The 22,737-nt window shown below is 32.0% G+C and overlaps 2 protein-coding genes across 2 annotated transcripts in view; one reads left to right on the forward strand and one right to left on the reverse strand.

Moving 5' to 3' along the window:
• Window positions 1–115: 115 nt before the first annotated feature.
• On the forward strand, window positions 116–13,488 carry LOC127739146 (uncharacterized). Its single transcript, XM_052250738.1, has 5 exons — window positions 116–426; window positions 3,201–3,309; window positions 4,126–4,223; window positions 4,965–5,484; window positions 7,327–13,488. The coding sequence occupies exons 1-5, from the start codon at window positions 280–282 to the stop codon at window positions 7,587–7,589; spliced, it is 1,137 nt and encodes a 378-aa protein (XP_052106698.1). The 5' UTR covers window positions 116–279; the 3' UTR covers window positions 7,590–13,488.
• A 7,367-nt stretch (window positions 13,489–20,855) lies between these two features.
• LOC127739138 (thyroid receptor-interacting protein 11-like) overlaps window positions 20,856–22,737 on the reverse strand; it is a 57,445-nt gene continuing 55,563 nt past the window's right edge. The window contains exon 23 of the mRNA XM_052250730.1: window positions 20,856–22,422. Coding sequence (XP_052106690.1) covers window positions 22,117–22,422 — 306 coding nt within the window. The 3' untranslated portion in view covers window positions 20,856–22,116. The remainder of the gene's footprint in view (window positions 22,423–22,737) is intronic.

Consider the following 22,737-nt stretch of genomic DNA (forward strand, 5'->3'; position numbering starts at 1 on the left):
ATATATATTTCCTCAACTTAACAAAGATTAACAAATTCTATATCCTATCCTGTACTATTAATTTTTATTGTTAAAAAGGAGACTCAGTATTGTAACACAAATCTTCGAAGTTAAATAACATGATTATCTCCCCTTGTTCTATAGTCAACATGACAGGATGATGATGAAGAGGTGGCATATGCATACTGAGTCAGTCGTGTAAAGTTTCCCTGATACCTCAGCCAAAATTCGTGTAATGAGAAATTTTTTAAAGAACTTCAGATCCAGGGAATTCAAAATATGACCGATATATATCATGGATTTGAACTTCTATTGTTCAAGAAGTTTTCCTGTCATCCTGAAGTTTGGTATGGGTTGAGGAAGCAGATTCAAGATAAGCTTGAAAAGAGCTCTGATGATATTATTGACATTAATGATATAGTTCAGGTAATTAAGAATACTGTTAAAACCTGATAAAAAAGAAAAATAGCTTATATATATATTGTAATAATGAAAGAACTGCAAGGAATTACACAAAATGTATAGCTGACAAAGACACGTAAAAGATGATCATATTCTTTCTTACCTTGGTCAAAGACATGTCTCTGCCTTGGTACAGACACTCTCCACTAGTGTTGGGTTACACCTTAGTTAACTCTTACAATGTATGATTCAATTCCACTTAATTCATGTCTGATTTACTCCAGCAGGAGTATAGGTACAAGTCAAATCGCCACAAGGTCAATTCAGCACCTATAGAAAAGTCAAATTGGCATCTTATCAAGATGTATCTGGTTAAACCAGCACCTATTTAAAATCATTTTGACATTTAAAGCCGCATTTTGTTAGTCAAACAGCACCTAATATTATTTTTACATTTTCTCTTATTTTTTTAGGAGGTGGGTAGAGTTTAATTTGTTCAGTAATTTGTTAAAAATCTTCACATGTAATTAAGCAGTTAGAATAAACAATAAAATGAGTAAAAATGTCTGTTGTTTTAAGATTCCAATATTCTATTGATAATGTTTGATCTGTTTCTTTTTAGATACCTTAATGTATATCCATTAAAGTTTTAACCTTTCTCAGATATTTGATGTATTATTTTTCATCAACTTCAATAAAAAAACAATGAAGATATATCTACCAAACAATTACTGGAATTAACCAATTAATTTAATTGTGTGATTAAATTTCCACACCTAAGTAATACAAAGATTATCCAATTGATTTACAATCTGACATGCAAGAAAATTTTCACAGTTTAATAATTGGATTATGTGTATTATTTTTACTGTTATATATTAATAATTTAATTTTGGATGTAACGTGTCTTCTGATTGGCTGACGTTGTTTTGTTTATCAGCTCATAGACATGATTTTGTCATGTGACCGTGACGTCATCAACGTTTTTTCATGGTTTACTCAGAAATAACATAAAAAATGTGGTGCACACTTTAAAATAACCCGCTACGCGGGTTATTCAGTGTGCACCACATTTTTGATGTTATTTCTTCATAGACAGAAAAAATATTACAGTCATTCCTTAAATATACAGAAGTTAAATGATACACAAGTTTGAACTCCAATTTATCTTAAATGTATGATATGAAAAAATGTTAAATTATAAAAGTAGAATGTGTTGAAAATTTGTTAAATGATAGAAATAAACCAAATGGTAACATCAGTTGCATATTTACATGACTTATAGACTATAAACATGATAAATTGAATAACATTTTTTTTTCTCTGAAAAATGTATATATGATAGACAACATAAGATGATAGGAAAATTTTATCTAATTTTAGAAGTGGGTGTTTACCGTTAAAAATTGAAACAGGTTACTACATCATGCCAAAATCTCTTCTTAATTACCAAAAAAAGTAACTAGTATACATAGATATAAGAAGATGTGGTATGAGTGCCAATGAGACAACTCTCCATCCAAGTAAAAATTTATTAAAGTAAACCATTATAGGTCACAGTACGGTCTTCAACACGGAGCCTTGGCTCACATCGAACAGTAAGCTATAAAGGGCCCCAAAAAATTACTAGTGTAAAACCATTCAAACGAGAAAACCAACGGTCTAATCTATATAAAAAACGAGAAACGAGAAACACTTGTGAACCACATCAACAAACAACAACTACTGAACATCAGATTCCTGACTTAGGATAGGTGCAAACAAATGCAGCGGGTTTAAACGTTTTAATGGTACCAAACCTTCACCCTTTTTCTGAAACAACAGTGCAACACCGCAACATAGAAAGACACACTATAAAATATCAACTGAAATAGCTTAACTCAATCAAAGGACATATAAACACCATTGAACATACACTGAACAAATAAATTTGACCTATGACACAATGTAAATACAAATGTTTGTTTAAGGCCAGCTGAAGCCCGCTTCCAGGTGTGTGATTTTGTCGCTGTGTTAAAGACCCATTGGTGGCCTTCGGCTGTTTTCTGCTCTTTGGTCCGGTTGTTGTCTCTTTGACACATTCCCCGTTTCCATTCTCAATTTTACATATATATTGTATTGCACATATGATTGTGTAGAAGATGAAAAACATTTTCAATGTTTCTTGATCTTATATATAATTCATTTCTGAAAGCTACATTTGTAGTTCAATTTATCCAAATTTTAACGATTTTAATAACGATAACAAATTCACTTTTCTTATGTAAATAACTCTATTCAAACCTTTCTAGTAAAACTTTTATCACATATGTTTTGTCACAGAACATATTGGGTATAATATTTTTAGAAGTATTTAATTAGAAAAGCGTTTTAGGGTTGACCTACAACTGACCGATCACATTCTTAAAGTATGATTTTAAGAGAATGTAAATGAGACAGCAATCATACAACACAAAACCCATTAAATACATCTAAATGTTAACATAGTCAATATATATAAAAAATAAAACGTCAAAAGATCACATAAGCTATCATGAGTAGTTTGGATGTAATTTAATTTTATTTGTAGTTTGGATGTTACAAAAATGTATTTATTTTTATTTGCACTTAAAAAAAGAACCAAAACCCTAAAAAAAGAACACCAAAAACCCTTGAGTATTGAATTTAAGTTATCTTAAGTAGGTAAAGACTGTTGCATGTGACCTCCTTGTATGCTTATAAGTTTTATTTACTGAATGATTCAGAAAAATTCCTTTCAGTCTTGATTCAGATAAAAATATGTTTTATTTGTGTTTCAGAAAGTTCCACAAGAGTTATGGTACTTATCAGTTTGTCTTCATCGCCAACCAAAACGACTGATTCAGCTTTGTAAACACGACTCAAAGCAACAACATAGGTTACCTATAGGTGGGTATTTCTACATTATTGTCATAGCAACATTACATGGCACATTTAGGTCTGCAATTCTTCTTTGTTGCCATGGCTAAAGCATAGGTGTGAACTTTTACATTTTTGTTACAGCAGCAAAAAACTAAATACTGAAACTGATTTAATAGATATAGGAAGATGTGGTATGAGTGCCAATGAGACAACTCTCCATCCAAGTTACAATTTATAAAAGTAAACCATGTTAACTGATTAGTTTTAACATTTTTTTTCTATAAACAAGTTACACACTAGTTGATTAAGTAAAAACTCTCATTTTAGTGTTGAGTGATTCACTGTGAAGCAGAGTTATTGTTTTTGATTGTAGGTGATAACACTATGATTCACAGGTCGTACATATACCTATAGAATACACTTTTATAGCGGACTATACAGTATGAGTTTTTCTCATTGTTGAAGGCTGTACGGTTGCCTATAATTGCTTATATCCACTTTATTTGAACTTTGGTGGGATAGTTGTCTCATTGGCAATCATACCTCATCTCCTTATTTATATACTGTAGTGGGACTCCCATGCATTATTTAAAGCACCAGCCTTTTAAATTTTGAATCCTCTATTACCATGTTTACTCTATTTAAGCCCCATCCTTCAAAATCATGAACAAAATCCTTTCAGTCAGTTCCCCCATCTTTCCAAAAATGTCTATGGAAAACATTTGGAGTATACACAAAGATATTTAATTGCTGATCACTTACAATCACAGCATTCACTGTGATTTTTGGCTGAAACACCTGATGGTACCGTAATATACATGTATTTTTGTTGACAAATTTTAGACAACTTATTGACAACCTATGTTGAGCTTTACAAGATAACAGAGTTCCATTTAGATAGTATATTTAAGTTTCGAGAGGACAGAACCTTACCTAAAGAGGTAAGTAAATTTAATACTACAATACCTATAAAAAATAATTATATTAATTATATAATCACCCCAAAATATGGGGAAGATAATTTACAGATCCGTTTAGAACACAATTTTCACTGAAAACTGCACCTATTATGTTTAGACAACAAACTTAGTAATCTAGCATACTATTTGAAGCTGCTCATTTAGTTCGCCAAAATTAAATGTACATGTAATGGAAAAGAAAGGATATGGTGTATCAATTCATGACACAAAATCAATACACATACATGAAAAAACCAAAAGCATAGGGACAATGCTTTTATTGCTGTTCTTCATCTTAAAGTTACAATATATCCTTCAACAGAGGCCTGCATAACAATTTCCATAAACGAAGTGGTTAAAAGCTAGAAAATGAATGATAAAACTAAAAATATAAAGTATAGGGAAAGTTTTTATGGCCTCCATATAGATTGAGAGACAAACTCTGATAATTTAATGTAATGCAATATAATATAATATAAGTTCCATCACTACAGGATAAAGACCACTACAGGAAGTTACACTTATAAAAAAAATGGCAACCATTGAAGAAGCTAAAAATAGCTCTTCTTTTGCTTTCCAATGCATAACATTTCACAAAGACAGATCCTTACCTAAAATTGTTAGTACATGCATGTATATATATCTTTCATGAAGAAAGCACCTGAACTAAATTCATCCATTTTTGTTGTGTTACATGTATGATTTTTTTCTCAATTTTTCCAGTTATTTCGGTGCTACAATATGAGAATACTCTCATTGAAGTATAACTGTTTAGAGGCTATACCTCCAGATATAGGACGTTTAAGAAAATTACAATATTTAGCATTAACAAATAACCGTCTACATATTCATTCTTTGCCATATACACTTGCCTTCTGTTCAAAATTAAAAACAATCCTGCTAGACAACAACCAATTGGATGCACTTCCAGGCTTCCTGTTAGAGATGTCTGGCATTGAAACCGTCCATCGCCATGGCAATCATAATTATTTCAAGTCGACTTTTATGTGGTATCACACAGATGTAGACTTTCGAATAATTCCGACTTCAGGAACAAATGTCCTTCCATCGACTTCTCCGGACATGTTACAGTTTCTTGCAGCGAAGACAATTATTGGAACTCGTAAAGACTTTTTTAATGATCCAGATGTGGCTGGCATATTGAAAGATTATATTGCTGACATTTATTCTTTGTTTAATGTGTGTTCCCACTGTAATGGAGTCACTAGAACATATCTTAAAGGTGGGTTTATGTAAGATCAAGGTTTGGGAAGGGTTTTCTATGTGTTCCCACTGTAATGGAGTCACGAGAACATATCTTAAAGGTCTGTATATCTAAGATCAAGGATTGGGAAGGGTTTTATTTTAGTTTTCTATGTGTTCCCACTGTAAGAGAGTCACTAGAACATATCTTAAAGGTAGGTTTATGTAAGATTAAGGTTTGGGAAGGGTTTTCTATGTGTTTTCACTGTAAATGAGTCACTAGAACATATCTTAAAGGTCTGTATATCTAAGATCAAGGCTTGGGCAGGGTTTTATTAGGGTTTTATATGTGTTCCAACTGTAATGGAGTCAGTAGAACATATCTAAAAGGTTTGTATATCTAAGATCAAGGCTTGGGCAGGGTTTTATTAGGGTTTTATATATATATATATGTTCCCACTGCAAAAGAGTCACTAGAACATATTTTAAAGGTTTGTTTATCTAAGATCAAGGCTTGGGCAGGGTTTTATTTTGGTTTTATATGTGTTCTCACAGTAAGGGAGTCACTAGAACATAATTTAAAGGTAGGTTTATGTAAGATTAAGGTTTTGGAAGGGTTTTCTATGTGTTTCCACTGTAATGGAGTCAGTAGAACATATCTTAAAGGTTTGTATATCTAAGATCAAGGCTTGGGCAGGGTTTTATTAGGGTTTTATATGTGTTCCCACTGTAATGGAGTCAGTAGAACATATCTTAAAGGTTTGTATATCTAAGATCAAGGCACGGGCAGGGTTTGTTAGGGTTTTATATGTGTTTCCACTGTAATGGAGTCACTAGAACATATCTTAAAGGTCTTTATATCTAAGATCAGGGCTTGGGCAGGGTTTTATTTTGGTTTTATATGTGTTCCCACTGTAATGGAGTCTCTAGAACATATCTTAAAGGTTTGTATGTCTAAGATCAAGGCTTGGGCAGGGTTTTATTATGGTTTTATATGTGTTCCCACTGTAATGGAGTCACTAGAACATATCTTAAAGGTTTGTATATCTAAGATCAAAGCTTTGGCAGGGTTTTATTAGGGTTTTTTATATGTTCCCACTATAATGGAGTCACAAGAACATATCTTAAAGGTCTGTGTATCTAAGATCAAGGTTTGGGAAGGGTTTTATATGTGTTCCCACTATATTGGAGTCACAAGAACATATCTTAAGGGTTTGTATATCTAAGATAAATAGGGTTTTATATTATTTTCCACTGTAATGGATTCCTTGGAACATATCCTTAAGGACTGCTTTTATTAAACAAAGGTTTGGTTAAGGTTTAAGGTATTATTATAATACATAATACATAAGTATATGTTTATGTACATTATAATTTTACATATGCAATATTACAACTTATTATATAGTCCTTAGTATATTTTTTTTAAAGAAAGAAGATATTTAGAGGGCAGTCAAAATCACAAGTCTAAGAATACATACAGACAACATCATGTCACAAGAAAAAAATCAAACAACAGTCCACAACACTACACAGAAAATTAAATTCTGAGCAACATGAACCCCTCCCCAAACCTTGGTTGATCTATTGTGCCTAGGAGGGTTCTGCATTTCCTGTTTTGCTAGTGACACTTTGTTATACATGTATTGTATATTTTAATCTTAAAATTTTATGAATAAACAAAACTTTTTATAATTATTCTGATATTATTATTTATTTCAATGATATGTCTTTTAATATTTGTAGGTTGACCTTTAGATTTTTTGTGTCTTGGGTTGCTGTCTCAAAAATAATTTCTCCATATTTCTTTTTATTCAAACTTGTAATGTTTCTATTTTAACTTATTGAATTTTTCATATTTAGTATATTTGTGTTATTCCAGGGTACAAAGTGATCACATTTAAGAACCCTTACCTTGGGAACACATGTGTTCCTTTTATGCATTGGACTTGTTCCCTGGAATGTGCCAAAGCTTTAGAGGTACCAGCAAGACAAGAACAGATCAAAGCAGCATACATGTTAGACAGTATGTATGAACAGTATATCGTCGATTGTCAGCGACAGTTTGGTTCCCGGCATCAACCAGGATTGACATGTCCTTGTGTTTCTTCAGAAGATGATACAAAAAGTTGTACTATATTGTAGCAGGCCATTTATAATATTGAATATTTGTCATCATACTGATGTTATCATGTTATAATGCTTAAAAAAGTCAGTAGTTGTAATATATCGTAGAAAGCTAGGGAAGGAAACAGAAAATAATTTATTGTTGGTGTTAGTTTATTTCTCGTCATTTTGATACTGATGTGTTTATGTTTTAATTCTCAAAGCAATTAAAGATAAGTCAGTAATTAAAAAGCCAGGGAAGAAATAGAAAATCATTCATTTTTTGTGACCTTCAAGTTCTCAGCATCATAATCATGATAATGAAAATGTAAAAATGGCCTGTTTCTCAGACACCATAAGTAATAGGTCAACTATCTTTGGTGAACAGAATGATTGTAAGTGTACTGTTTGTCTGGCAGGGTGTATCTAACCTCAACCATTGTTAACCTCATATATACTTCATAGTTTTATTTGGCCTTTTAACTATTTTATGCCCCACCTACGATAGTAGAGGGGCATTATGTTTTCTGGTCTGTGTGTCCTTTCGTTCGTTCGTTCGTTCGTCCGTCTGACCCGCTTCAGGTTAAAGTTTTTGGTCAAGGTAGTTTTTGATGAAGTTGAAGTCCAATCAATTTGAAACTAATTTAACAGTCCACTGAACATAGAAAATGATAGTGTGAGTGGGGCATCCATGTACTATGGACACATTCATGATGTTTCAAGCATCACTGATGAGTCTTTTTTTAAGGTTCATTGGTCAGTGTTAATTTTTTGTGGTTAGGTCTTTTTTGGATACAATAAGCAAAAGGTCAACTTTATTAAATGAACGGAATGATTCTATGGTGTACATGTCTATCTGGCAAGGTTCATGTGACTTGGACCTCATTTACATGGAACATTGATAATATTAAGTTTATATGATACTTGTATTCAACCGTTACCTTAAAGCCTTTCAACATAAATTCAATCATGAAGTATAGCAGGCAAGACATTTCTGTGCGTGCACGTTTGTGTAAATTAGTAATTGGTCACTGCAAATGTTTTCTTTGATATTTTGTACTGTGGTTTTTGAACTTATAAGCAAGATGTTTCAGGCATAGACCACCTACAGTCACAGTCCTTTCTAATTCAATTACATAGTAGACAATCTATCTATATCACAGTAACAAACATAATTATCAAGACCTATTTGTTTGTTTCTGTATAGTAGACCCTCTATAGCCTTTTGACTAATGAAGGCTTTTAACAGAAACATCTTGCTTATTGCTGGAAGAAGTACAAATATTAAACAATTTGTTGGCAATCTTTAACCATCATCAATTTGTTTGGTGAATATTTACTTTTTGTGAAGCATATGGATAGTAATATGTTATGTGACAAACTAGTCCAGATTGAGGTTATATATGTTAAAAAGTGCTATGCAAGTTCAGGAAATGATAATATTTTCAAATATTTCAAAAGACAAGTCATATTTATTGGTACATGTATAGGAAAAGTAATTCTTGTTATCTTCAAAAGATTTATATTGTATTTTTCTCGCTAGGAAAAGTTATTAACCATTGTTTGTTTTTGTTGTATTTTATTTGACTCCATTTTAGATATTAGTCTGTAACAAATCATTTTCTTAAGTAGCTTTTCATGTATCAATCATGCAATTTATGAAATATGATTCAGATGATAAAAGATACACATTTTTAAAATTAAAATGAAGTGGATTATTATTCTTGATATTTCATCAACTCATTGATGTACATCATGAAGTGGATTATCATTCTTCTCATACTGCCTGGTTATGAAGGAAAATTGATTTGAAGTTACAATGAAATGTACCTCATATTATGGAGTTATCTTCCTTTTCAAAATTTCATAATGCATTTCATATACTGTAAATTCAGAAATTATTGCGATTTTTGAAGACTGGACAAAAATGTGAGGTTAATTATTGCGATTTCAGAAAAAAACTGCTTTAAAGATATATGTATCAGATTACAGGATGCAAGTTCTTATTATTGCTATACTTTACCATTCGCATTATTCGCATTAATAAAAACCTTGCAAAAATTTCTGAATTTACAGTAATTATATATATCTCCAATGACCATGGGAACAAGTATGAATTAAGGATACTTTTAAATATCTTTGCATTCTGAACAAAATATCAAAGATCAAAATGTGTAAGCTTTCTGACCATGAATCACCTAATGCATGATTCTTTAATAGATGGAGAAGTACTTTAAAATTTGTTATTTACCTCAATCCATATACATAGTATATTATATGTCATTATGAATATGTTTTTATGATCTGATCACACTTATTGTTTAATATGTCACATCTATGTTTTCCATTAACAAGAATCTCACCAAGTGAGTCAATTAGAACTAATCAGGCCATAGCATATCAATTCTTAGGTTCAAATTCATGTACATACTTTTCAAGATTAATAGATTTGGGAAAAAAACATTTAATGTTTCCTTTGTTAAAACTTTGAACACATTTATGGTCCAGTATAAACAAATGATGCTAGTGTGACTGAAAAAAATCTTGTACTATAAGGCTTTTGGTAGTTGAAGCTATTCCTTTTTGACAGTAATTACAATGCAAAAGTGGAAATAGAAAAACTTTAAAAATTAATAAAAGGAGAAATTAGACAGCTACCTGACAACAACAAAACTCAGAAAAGGCAGTAATGCATATTTTAAAATCACACTATAAAGAAAACTTAATAGTAACATTGTGACCAACTTTGAGTCATTCTGAAGTCATTCTGAAGAGATTTTGTTTTCGGAAAATTTCACTTTAAATTACCAAGTTTTGGAAATAAGATATTAATTTGCTGTGGCCTTTGTTTTGTTTTAGTTATGTGTTATATATGTACATAGAAGTATCAGTTTATTAGTTACTTTTGATGAGCATAGGGAATCATTTTGGAGTTTCACTCAACGAATTATCTTAAGATTTAAGTACAATGATACAAGTTTGTATTGGATAGAAGTTTAGGAAGTTTTAAGGGTAAGACTGGAAAGAATAGCCTACTGTTAATTTATTACAATCGTTACACCTAATCGCTATTTATTCCATTCCGGATAAGTTCTAAAATTACACAACTTTTTCATCCAGTTGAAGCTATCTGGGGCCCTGTTTAAACAATGCACCATGCATGATACATTTTAATGAGATCTGTTTAAAACATCGTAAATACTTCAAACAAAATATTTTTTGACTATAATTTGAGTTTCGAAAAAAGTGGATCATAATCTATCAAAGTTTCGTATTGATCGCTTTCTAAATTTTTCCCTCCTTCAGCTCGTTACTGATGACCTTTGTTGTTTACCTGTTCAAGGCCTGTTGACCCAAACAGGAAGTTGTCTAAATGACTGTTTTTTCCGGATTGGACTAAATAGCGATAAGGTGTATTAAAGACCATTACAAGACAATAATTGCAAAAAAATCATGCTTAATAACAGTGTACACTATGTAAAGATTTTAAATTTTATATTAAGGGCTACCAGTAAATGTAAATACTTAACTCATCAATGCTATCTCATTTTATTTATTAGCTATTTGATTTTAAGTCAGCTTTTCATAAGATGATTGGAGTCATTTAAAAGGTACAGTGCTATTACATTTGAATTTTCATCTACCCTGCAATCAGACATTCTACTAATCATAAAAATGCTACCTTGCTTATAGCAGTTATTATGTCATGTTCAAGGAGCAGTCCAATTAACCTGACCTTGGTCAATTCATTTTTTAGATCCATTTAAATTGCTTTAGTGTATTAATTGTTCTTGTCCTAAATATGCATGAAATATTTTCTCATTAGAAGTAAACAACAATCAATCAATAATTAGGACCTTAAACAACTTTTGTTGATTGTTGTTTTTTGTTTAAAGCCTTTTTTATGGGCCTTAGTTATATCATGGCAACCAGTTTAAATAAGTAGAAGAGGCTGTAGATTGAAGGGAATCCCAAACCTTGGTAGGAAAAATAGCAATCCTTTTCAATTAAGACCAGAAAAAACTTTGCCACAAGATTGGTTTCAGCTCCCAACCTGAGAGAACTATAGGCTAGCCATAACTGTAGATGAACAACTTAAACCGCTCGGCCATAGGCCCCTCTCTAGGATAACAAGTAGATGTCAGTTTTCTGCTTTGTTTTCAGTCTTCCTGTGAAGCTTTGTAAGTAATTTTGTGATGAGTAGGTATCAATTTGGTTGACATAAATTTATCCTCATAACAAATTAGGCTTAAAATGAGAAACCATTTTATATTTCTTAATGGGGTTTCTAAAGGCCTTTATGGGCATTTTTCATTTTGTTTGTGTTTGTGAATGGGGCTCAAATGGTTGCAAATAATACTTATAATTGTGCACACCCTTGGACCAGTCAAGCTTTTAAAAGGAGTTCAGCATTTTTAGTACATGCATCTTTTAAATACAAGTAGAATGTATAGATGGCAAGTGAGCAATATAGGCTCCATTAATCCTCTGGTAACTAGAAGCATGCTAAACATACTTTCTGTCTTTAATCTATGTAAAGATTGTAGGATACAGTAGTACCTGACAATATTATATAGGATTTTTGTTCAATGTTTCACTGCCTTTTTCAATATGTCATCTTAATGTTCATTAAGAGGTACTGTACTGTTACTGCATATATACTTTTTTAAAAGTAAAAATATGGATGATAAGGGGATAAGAAAATTTGTTACTTACAATTAGTAATGAAAGGAATAATTTTATGTTTTAAAATGCCATTATTTGAAAATATTATTTTCAATTTTTGTTTATAGAATAAAACTTTCTATAATGTATCTCTTTGTTGGCGACATATTTTGTGGTAAATACTTTAATATACCAGTAGTCTTCCCGTTTAATGAATTTGATTCAAAATGAGATAATCATTATAGGTACCAGTCTTGTATTACAACTCCAGTTTCGGTGCATGTCAAAACATGGAGTTAAATAAAATAGTCCATTTTTTTCTAGACTCAATTTTTTCTGTTTGATTAAAAATTTATACTGAAACGAAACATCTATTTAGATAAAAAAAAATATTGCATCTTTTGGGGATATCAAACCAGGAAAGTGATAGGATATCGTGTTTACTGGAAGTGGTGCGGCCTAGTAAAAACAGCAAACAGAAAGTAGAAAAAAGTAGTTTTGACTTCAAGGTTTCATAACTTTTTATTCTTCTTGGCATGACCCACTTTTTTCCCCAATAAATCACAATTTCACATGATATGTACATGAAAAAAATTTTCTATGTAGCATTTTATTTTTAAAAAATTTCAAAGATCAGCTGTTTTGCATGTAAGCCTATGGAGCAGTCAATTACAAGACTGCAACCTTTAGGATTGTGTCAAGGGAAGATAATTATAATAGAATTGTTTCAAGGGAAGATAATTATAATAGAATTGTTTCAAGGGAAGATAATCATGATAGAGTTGTGTCAAGGGAAGATAATCATAATAGGATTGTGTCAAGGGAAGATAATCATGTTCAAGGATAAACACAACTGAAGTTTTTCTTCACAACTATATATCAATTGAAGTTTCACTCTGCATGCATGAATTTTAAGTGTTTAAGATTCCTAAAATGTCAACTAGAGTTTTATTGCATATAAGAAAATAGACTTTCTCAGAACCACTGTTAGATTGAAATTTTGAAATGTCACTTTTTTAAATATAGCAAAATGTTTTGCAATGAAATGCTGGGTTTATTTTATACTATGCTGCAGTCTTACTAATTATTTACTAATTTCTCATGAAAGTAAATATACCCATTGTGATATTACCCCATCAACATAAGTTATTCCTGATCACTATAATTGACACAAGAGGAGACAATCCTTTGTAGACATGATTAAAGGGGATATAATCCTCCTAGTTATGAAACCATTATCAACTGTGATATGTAATAAACAACTAATAATTAAGCTAGAGTTTTGTTTATTTTATAAAGTTAAATGCCTCATTTCATTTGTGGAGAAAACTGAAATACCTTGCATGAACCATACATATATTTTCAAGTACTGTGGATTCATTTATTTTTCGTAGGTACCAACTTTAGTGGATTGAGGAAAAACTGTATTTTTCATAGATATTTGATCATTAGGGCCGCGCCGAATGGCAGGTCGCCCTATAGTGATCAGTCTGTCCGTCCGTCAGTCCGTCTGTAACAAATTGTGTCCGCTCTATATCTAGAGAACTGTTATAATTTCATACTTTATACTTGACATGAATATTAACCAACACCAGAGGGTGTGTCATAATGTATGTACAACTTCCTAGGTCAAAGGTCAAGGTCAAAACTTTGGTCTCAGTTGACAACCCCATGTCCTATGGTAAAGATACAAAAATAAAGTTGACCGATTGCTACTTGAAAAACAGACCAAAACACCAAAACTTAACATTGACCAATGAACCATGAAAATGAGGTCAAGGTCTGATGATACTGGCTAAACTGACATGTACTCATACCACATCTTCTTATATCTATGTACACCTTTCAATCATTCAATTTGTTTGTTTGTTATATTTCATTGCATTTCATGAGGGCCTCAGGGAAGATTAGTGTTATAGCTAACTGTGTAACCCTCTTTAAATAAAGAATTATTATTATTTATTATTAAACCAAATATAGTTGACCTATATTGCTTATAGTACCTAAAAAGCAGACCAAAACACAACAAGAGTGCACACGCTGAAATGTCTCGCCTGCTTTACTGACCATTGATTTAATGTTGATAGTCCTAAATTTAAAGCTTTACTACAAGTATCACATAAACTTAACATGATTCAAGAAAATAAGGTCAAGTCGGATAAACCAAACTGGAAATGCATGTACACCTTACAATCATTCCATATACCAAATATAGTTGACCTATTGCTTGTAGTTTCTAAGAATCAAACTCATACCACATCTTCTTATATCTATTAACCAAGAAAACATAACATTGACTAATGAACCATGAAAATGAGGTCAAGGTCAGATTAACCATGCCAGACAGACATGTACTCCTTACAATCGATCAATGCATCAAATATAGGTGACCTATTGCTTATAGTATCTAAGAAACAAACTTAACCATGAAAACTTAACATTAACCAATGAACCATGAAAATTAGGTCAAGGTCAGATGATACCTGCCCAACAGACATATACACCTAACAATCATTCCATACAACAAATATAGTTGACTTATTGCTTGTAGTTTCTAAGAATCAAATTTTACCATGAAAACTTAACATTGACCAATGAACTGTGATATGAGGTCAAGATCAGATGATACCTGCCAGACAGACCTATACACCTTACAATCATTCCATACACCAAATATAGTTGACCTATTGCTTATAGTTTAAGAAAAACAGACCAAAACACAACAAGAGAAAAATATTTAAAAATACCACTTTTGGATATTAAAAAAGGGCGATAACTCAAAAAGGAGAAATACTAAAATTGTGAAAATTGAACTTGACCTTCATTTAGTCATAAGAAACAACATATCTAAATTTGAAAAAAAAATCATCACAGCTTTTTCATGTTATTGAAGAGACACTGTTTGGCAGCCGCCCACCCGCTCGCCTGCCGTACATCCCCACATCAATAACCGATATTTCCTTCGAAAATCCGCTCAAAAACTTAACACTGAGCAATGAACTGTGAAAATGAAGTCAAGGTCAAACAAGAGGCTGTCAGAGTGACAGCAAACGGGATTTTCCTGCAGAGGTCGAACCCTGAACAGTTGAGCAAGTATGGACACTACATTTAAGCTTAAAACAGCTCTGAATTTGGATTGTGATTGAATATTTGACACAGCATAGAACTGAAATATTTGAAATTGGACATTTACCTATTAGGGTCCAATATCCAAAATCCAAAATCTAAGAACATATTAGAATCAGTATATCAAAGAATCTCAAGAATTCAATATTTGATGAAATCAGACAAAAGTTTAATTTAGGACCCTTTGGACCTCAATGTGGACCAATTTGATAAAGGAGCCCACAATCCAAAATCTCTCAATACATGGTTAGATTCAGCATTTCAAAGAACCCCATGAATTCAATTTTTTTTGAATCAAACAAAGTTTAATTTTGGACCCTGATTTGGACCAACTTGAAAACTGGGCCCAAAAATCTAATATTTAAATACAGGTTTAGATTCAGCATTTGAAAGAACCCTATATATATTTAATTTATGTTGAAATGAAACACAGGTTAATTTTATCCATTATTTTCTGTGCAAAGGGAAATAACTCAAACTGGATAAATTGGTCTCTAAAATAAGATATGATGCAATTTTTCAAATTATAATCAATAATATAATAACAACAACCAGCGATGACTAAGTTCTCTAAAATTAGATATGATTTAACACTCAATCAGCATATCAAAGAACCAAAGATTTCAATTTTTGATGAAATTAAACAATAGTTTAATTTAGGACCCTTTGGACATCAATGTGGTATTACTTATTAATAATGAAAAGAAATAGGTTTAGATTAAGCATTTCAAAGAACCCTATATATATTCAATTTATGTTGAAATCAAACACAGTTTAATTTTGGACCCTGATTTGGACCAACTTGAAAACTGGGCCCAAAATCAGAAATCTAAATATATGTTTATTAATAGACAATATAAGCTTAGTTTTTAAAGGAGTTCACTTCATCAAAATTTTTTTTATAGCATTCAGAAAATTAGTTTTTACAGAATAACAAACAAACTTGCCACAAAATTCTTCAAACAATTTACCAAAAAATCCAAAATCTTATTTATCATTAATACAATGTCTTTTCAAAATCTATAAAACTAATCAGTAACAAGTTTTCAAAAAGAAGGGGGTTGGGATTGTCCCATACAAGAATATATATGGTTATGGGTGGGGATCTTGACCGTTAACAAGTTTTCAAAAAGAAGGGAGGTGGGGGTTACCCCAGGGGACTTCCCCTAAATTTCATTTGAATTGTTTTATTGTCCAACACAAGAATATATATGGTTTAGGGGTGGGGATCTCGACTGTTTACAAGTTTTCAAAAAGAATGGGGGTTGGGGTTTCCCCCATGGACTTTCCCTATATTTAATTTGATTTGTTTTATTGTCCCATACAAGAATATATATGGTTTCTGGGTGGGGATCTTGACCATTAACAGTTTTCAAAAAGAAGGGGGGTGGGGGTTACCCCAGGGGACTTCCCCTCAATTTCATTTGATTTGTTTTATTGTCCAACACAAGAATATATATGGTTTCCGGGAGGGGATCTTGACCGTTTACAAGTTATCAAAAAGAAAGGGGGGGGGGGGGGGGTTACCCCCATGGACTTCCCTTATATTTCATTTGATTTGTTTTATTGTCCCATACAAGAATATATATGGTTTAGGGGTGGGGATCTCAATCGTTTACAATTTCTTATACAGGAGGGGGTGGGGGTGATCCCAGGGGACTCGCCTTTTATTTCATTTGATTTGTTTTATTGTCCCATACAAGAATATATATGGTTTCAGGGTGGGGATCTTGACCGTTTACAAGTTTTCAAAAAGAAGGGGGGTGGGGTGAACCGGGGGACTCCCCCAATATTTCATTTGATTTGTTTTATTGTCCCATATAAGAATATATATGGTTCAGGGGTGGGGATCTCGACCGTTTACAAGATAAAAGCACATTCTCAAATTGAAGGGGGTGGGGTGAGAATATATATGGTTTAGGGAGACTTTTAAAATTATCTACAAAATGTCTAATAATGAACAGTAAATTTCAAACTTCATTTATACAGTCCTACTAGTAAATTTAAAACTTTATATATACAGTCCTACAGATCTTATCAAAAAACAGAAAATTTTCAAATAATCTGTCACTCCAATGATTATCATATGCTAAGATATTTCCCAGATCTAATTACTAATGAAAATCATACTGAAAATGTCTAATAATATAGCTTATAATCATCACCACTTAGGAAATAGAAAATTTTCAAATAAATCTGTCACTCCAATTTCTATTGTGAGATAAGACATTTACGCTTAGTCATAATATGATAACAAGAGAAAAATATTTAAAAATACCACTTTTGGATATTAAAAATGGCGATAACTCAAAAAGGAGAAATACTAAAATCATGAAAATTGAACTTGACTTGACTCATTTAGTCACAAGAAACAACATATCTAAATTTGAAAAAAATCATCACAGCGTTTTCATGTTATTTAAGAGACACTGTTTGGCAGCGGCCCATCCGCCCGCCTGCCCTCCGTACATCCCTAAATCAATAATCGATATTTCCTATGAAAATCCGGTTAATAAAACCTGCCAGACTGACATGAACATTGTAAAATATTTCCATACACCAATTATAGTTGACCTATTGCATATAGTATTAGAAAAATAGACCAAAAAACAAAAACTTTACTTTATTCACTGAACCATGAAAATGAGGTCAAGGTCAGGTGACACCTGCCAGTTGGATATGTTCATCTTACAATCATTCAATACACCAAATATAGTTAACCTATTGCTTATAGTATCTGATATATGGACTTGACCACGAAAACTTCACTGATCCATGAAATGAGGTCGAGGTCAGATGAAACAGTCTGACAGGCAGGAGGACCTTGCAAGGTTTGCATATATTAAATAAAGTTATCCTTTTACTCATAATAAGAGAGAAATTAACATTACAAAAAATCTGAACTTTTTAGTCACTGAACCATGGAAATGAGTTAAAGGACAATGGACATACGACAGACAGAAACTTCATAACATAAGGCATCTATATACAAAGTATGAAGCATCCAGGTCTTCACAACTGTCTAAGTATAAAGCTTTTAAGTAGTTAGTTATGCCGCCGCTGGATCACTTTCCCTATGTCAAGCTTTCTGCAACAGAAGTCGCAGGCTCGACAAAAACTTAACATTTAGTAATGAACCATGAAAATGAGGTAAAGATCAGATGAAACCTGCCAGACTAACATGTACCCCTTACAATTACGGTATTCCATACACCACATATAATTGACCTACTGCTTATAGTATCTAAGAAATGGACCTAATCACGTAATTTTAATTTTGAACACTGATCCATGAAATGAGGTCGAGGTCAGGTGAACCCTATCTGACAGACAAGTAGACGTTGCAAGGAAACCATAAACCAAAACATTGTTATTCTATTAATCATAAGTGAGATATTCACATGAAAAAAAAAAATGTTGATAGTGTCCACATGTGGACACAGATGATGCCCCCGCTTGCATATCATATAGTTATAAAGGGACATAACTGAAAAATGGTAAAAGTGACGCTACCCAAATTTGAACTTGATCTGAGTTTTGTGGTAAAAAGCATTGTGTGTAAGTCTCATAACTTTTGGTAGAGGCTAACTTAAGTAGAGAACAGAAACTAAAGATTCAGCAATTTTTCTATTTGTAAACACGCATAACTCTAGAACGGTTGTGTATAAGTTTTATAACATTTGGTTGAGACAAACTAAATTTAGAGAACGGAAACGAAAAATTCAGCAATTTTTATGTTTATAAAGGGACATAACTCAAGAATGGTAAAAGTGTTGCCACCAAATTTCGTACTTAATCTGAATTATGTAGTAATAAGCATTGTGTATAAGTTTCATAACATTTGGTTGAGGCAAACTAAAGTTAGAAAACGGAAACAAAAAATTTGTACTTGATCTTAGTTTTGTGGTAATGAATATTGTGTATAGGTTTCATAATGTTTGGTTGGGGCAAACTTAAGTTACAGAATGGAAACTAAAAATTTTGCAATCTTTCGATTTATAAAGGGGCATAACTCAATAATGGTTAAAGTGACACTACCCAAATTCAACTTGATCTGTGTTTTATCAGTGGAAGTCAAAATTAAACATTTGCATTGTATAAAGCATTGATTTTAGTTGATTCAACTATAATCATGGACAAAGGAATATAACTCCAATTTTAAAAGTTACTTGATTTTTAGAAGAAAATAAAAATTTTGCAATTTTTCAATTTCTAAAGGGGCATAACTCTAGAACGGTTAAAGTGACGCCACCAAAATTCAATCTTAAACTGTGTTTTGTGGTAATAAGCATTGTGTATAAGTTTCATAACATTTGGTTGAGGCAAACTAAAGTTAGAGAACGGAAACGAAAAATTCAGCAATTTTTCCATTTGAAAAGGGGCATAACTCTAGAACGGCAAAAGTGACGGCACCAAAATTTACACTTGATCTGTGTTTTGAGGTAATAAGCATTGTGTATAAGTTTCATAACATTTGGTTGAGGCAAACTAAAATTAGAGAACGGAAACGAAAAATTCAGCAATTTTTCCATTTGTAAAGGGGCATAACTCTAGAACGGTAAAAGTAACGCCACCAAAATTCACACTTGATCTGTGTTTTGTGGTAATAAGCATTGTGTATAAGTTTCATAACATTTGGTTGAGGCAAACTAAAGTTAGAGAATGGAAACGATAAATTCAGCAATTTTCCATTTGTAAAGGGGCATAACTCTAGAACGGTAAAAGTGACGCCACCAAAATTCAAACTTGATCTGTGTTTTGTGATAATAAGCATTGTGAATAAGTTTCATAACATTTGGTTGAGGCAAACTAAAGTTAGAGAACGGAAACCAATTTTGGGACGTACGTACAGACGGACAAGGGTAAAACTTAATGCCCCCTCCGCTACGGCGGGGGCATAAAAACATAATTTTTATTCAAGCAGTCACTGAAACTTGAAAATGAGGTCAAGGATGATGGACACATGACAGACGGAAACTTTGTAACACGTAACATAAGGTATCTGCATACTATGTATCAAGCATCCAGGTCTGAAATATAAAGCTTTATACAAATAGTAATATGTATATTGTGCATATCGCGACGCAGGCGAGACAATAAAAGTCACACTCTGAGCAAGCACTTGCTTCTTCTTCTCAAGGAAATTTAGAGCCTGTCAGTGTAGGGCCATATCAAATTGTTGTAGACCCAATTTGGACCTCTTTAGTATTTTATTTACTTGTGTCTTCTTCCAGAAATCTCATTGGATTTAATACCACATCTCCTTGTAATTGGAGTTAAATCTGAGTTAAGTCTTGTCATCATATAATTGGTTTCCAATGATAAAAAATTTTCATGAATTTACTAGAGACAAGCAAACCATGATTGATCAAGTTATAGGCAGAATGTAAATTTTCCAATCCACAAATTTTTCTGTGTATATGAATAGTGAGTATATTTCTCAAAATCCAAGCCCTGACATGTAAATGTGAACATCCCCAATCTCTAGTTTATACTTAAGGAAATAAACAGTCAATCTATGAAAATATTTTATTAATTTATAGTGATAATGTTTACTACTAATATACATATATTATAACACAGTGTTTGAAAAATATGCATAACACATATCAATCAAAGGCCAAAACATATTTACTTTGTCATGATTGAAATGAAACTGATTTCTTTCACAGATTTTGATAAAAGTAACTTAAATGTATCAATAATAGACAGAATTCTTTAAAAACTTTCAACATGGTGATTTTAAGATAGAAAAATGTATACAATATATTTGTACTTATAAACCCCTCGTTTGTTTTAACGAAAATAAATAGTAACACAAAATAAATATCTTAACACTAAAAACAAAATATTACTTTCATGTTTGTAAAATATGAAAATTCCATATAACAAATTAAATATTTTTAATTCACATTTTAACAACCTTCATAATATTTTCAGATCCATTGTGTTTACGTTTTTAACATCCCAAAGAATAATTCTATCACAGACTTTGGTACAAAATGTATCCACTACTTTCAATCTAAACAAATCAATGCCAAATTCTATCTAGGAAATAAAATACAGCACTGTATGGATTGAACATTTTGTAATCAGACATATTGTAAAATTTTGAAGACCTCCAATTACAAGCACCCTCCCATCAAATGTCAATATCCTAGTAAAACAGAGGGTGAACAAACAAATGGATAGCAGTCATCACCGGACAGTCTTTCTATAATGCCTTAATTTCATTGGTGGTCTGTGATGAAATTGACAATTGTAGGGTTAATTTTTCAGTAGAATATAGAATCTATTTCAGACTGATAGTATTAATTTATATAAATATCTCATTCATGATATGACTGGGTTTATATTTAAACCTTGGAAAATATCCATTCTCTAACAAATATCAAGAACAACAAAATCAATGACAAATAATTTAAATTATGAATTTACACATCACCAAGTCCAATACCTGATAACCATGATTAATGGCAAAAATATAGCATGATCATCTACACCACAAGATGACAATGTCAACCCTATGACGTCATTGTCACCTGGAATGATCATCTGATAAGATGGCATGATCACCTGACAATATTGCATGGTCATCTGGCAAGATGTCATGGTCACCTGATAAGATAACATGATCACATGACAAAAAGCATTTTTTTTCTTACCAAGATGAAATAGTAATGATTAAATTGAGTCATGCAACCCACCAACTATCTATAAAACATGTGTGTCATTATACCGGTAATTAAAAATTGCAATAAAATATGAACTACTATCAGCTAGATTTTAAAACATCGTTCAATATAGCACTAGAAGTTTTTGGTTTAGTTGGACGTGTAGTGTCCATAGCAGGAGAGAACACAGGCAGTGTAGATGATAAAGGAGATGAAGGCATCAGTAAATGTCGTTCATCATGAGGTTGTCTCCCTTCATGGTTCACATGTCTTGGTGCCGTGAATGGATTAAACACGGGTTTGTGATGTCTCTGTACATCCAGGGCCATCTCCTCGGCAGGAAGTTTCATTGTTTGTTTGGGTGATGATTCTGTCTCCAAGAATTTAACAAATAATTCAGAAAAGGACTGCAATAAAAAATCAAAATTTATTAATGTCATCATAAAATTTAATAGTCTTATGCAAAACATATTCGATTTCAAGTTATCAAAGCTTTTAATTCTCTGGCAGTTTTTGGTTTTCGCAAATTATATTTTTCTTTTATCCCTAAACTGCAGTCAAAATACAAGATTTGTGTGTCTAAAACTAGTTCTCATTGTTATCTAATTAATATTAAACTTTAATGCATTTTGTTGAGTGTCATTAAAAAAATAAAAGAAGAATGTGTCTGAGGATACGAATGCCCCCGCTCAAGCTTTGCAATTTTCGAAGTTAAAAAGGGG

Source organism: Mytilus californianus, unplaced genomic scaffold (assembly GCF_021869535.1).
Source record: "Mytilus californianus isolate M0D057914Y unplaced genomic scaffold, xbMytCali1.0.p SCAF_4, whole genome shotgun sequence".
Taxonomy (NCBI): domain Eukaryota; kingdom Metazoa; phylum Mollusca; class Bivalvia; order Mytilida; family Mytilidae; genus Mytilus; species Mytilus californianus.

What these genes read in the sequence shown, in the direction of transcription:
- LOC127739146 (XM_052250738.1), top strand. Translation starts at nt 280, where the DNA reads ATGACCGATATATATCATGGATTTGAACTTCTATTGTTCAAGAAGTTT. An exon ending in ACATTAATGATATAGTTCAG is followed by an intron (nt 427 to 3,200) that starts GTAATTAAGAAT and finishes TTTGTGTTTCAG; the next exon opens with AAAGTTCCACAAGAGTTATG. An exon ending in CACTAGAACATATCTTAAAG is followed by an intron (nt 5,485 to 7,326) that starts GTGGGTTTATGT and finishes GTGTTATTCCAG; the next exon opens with GGTACAAAGTGATCACATTT.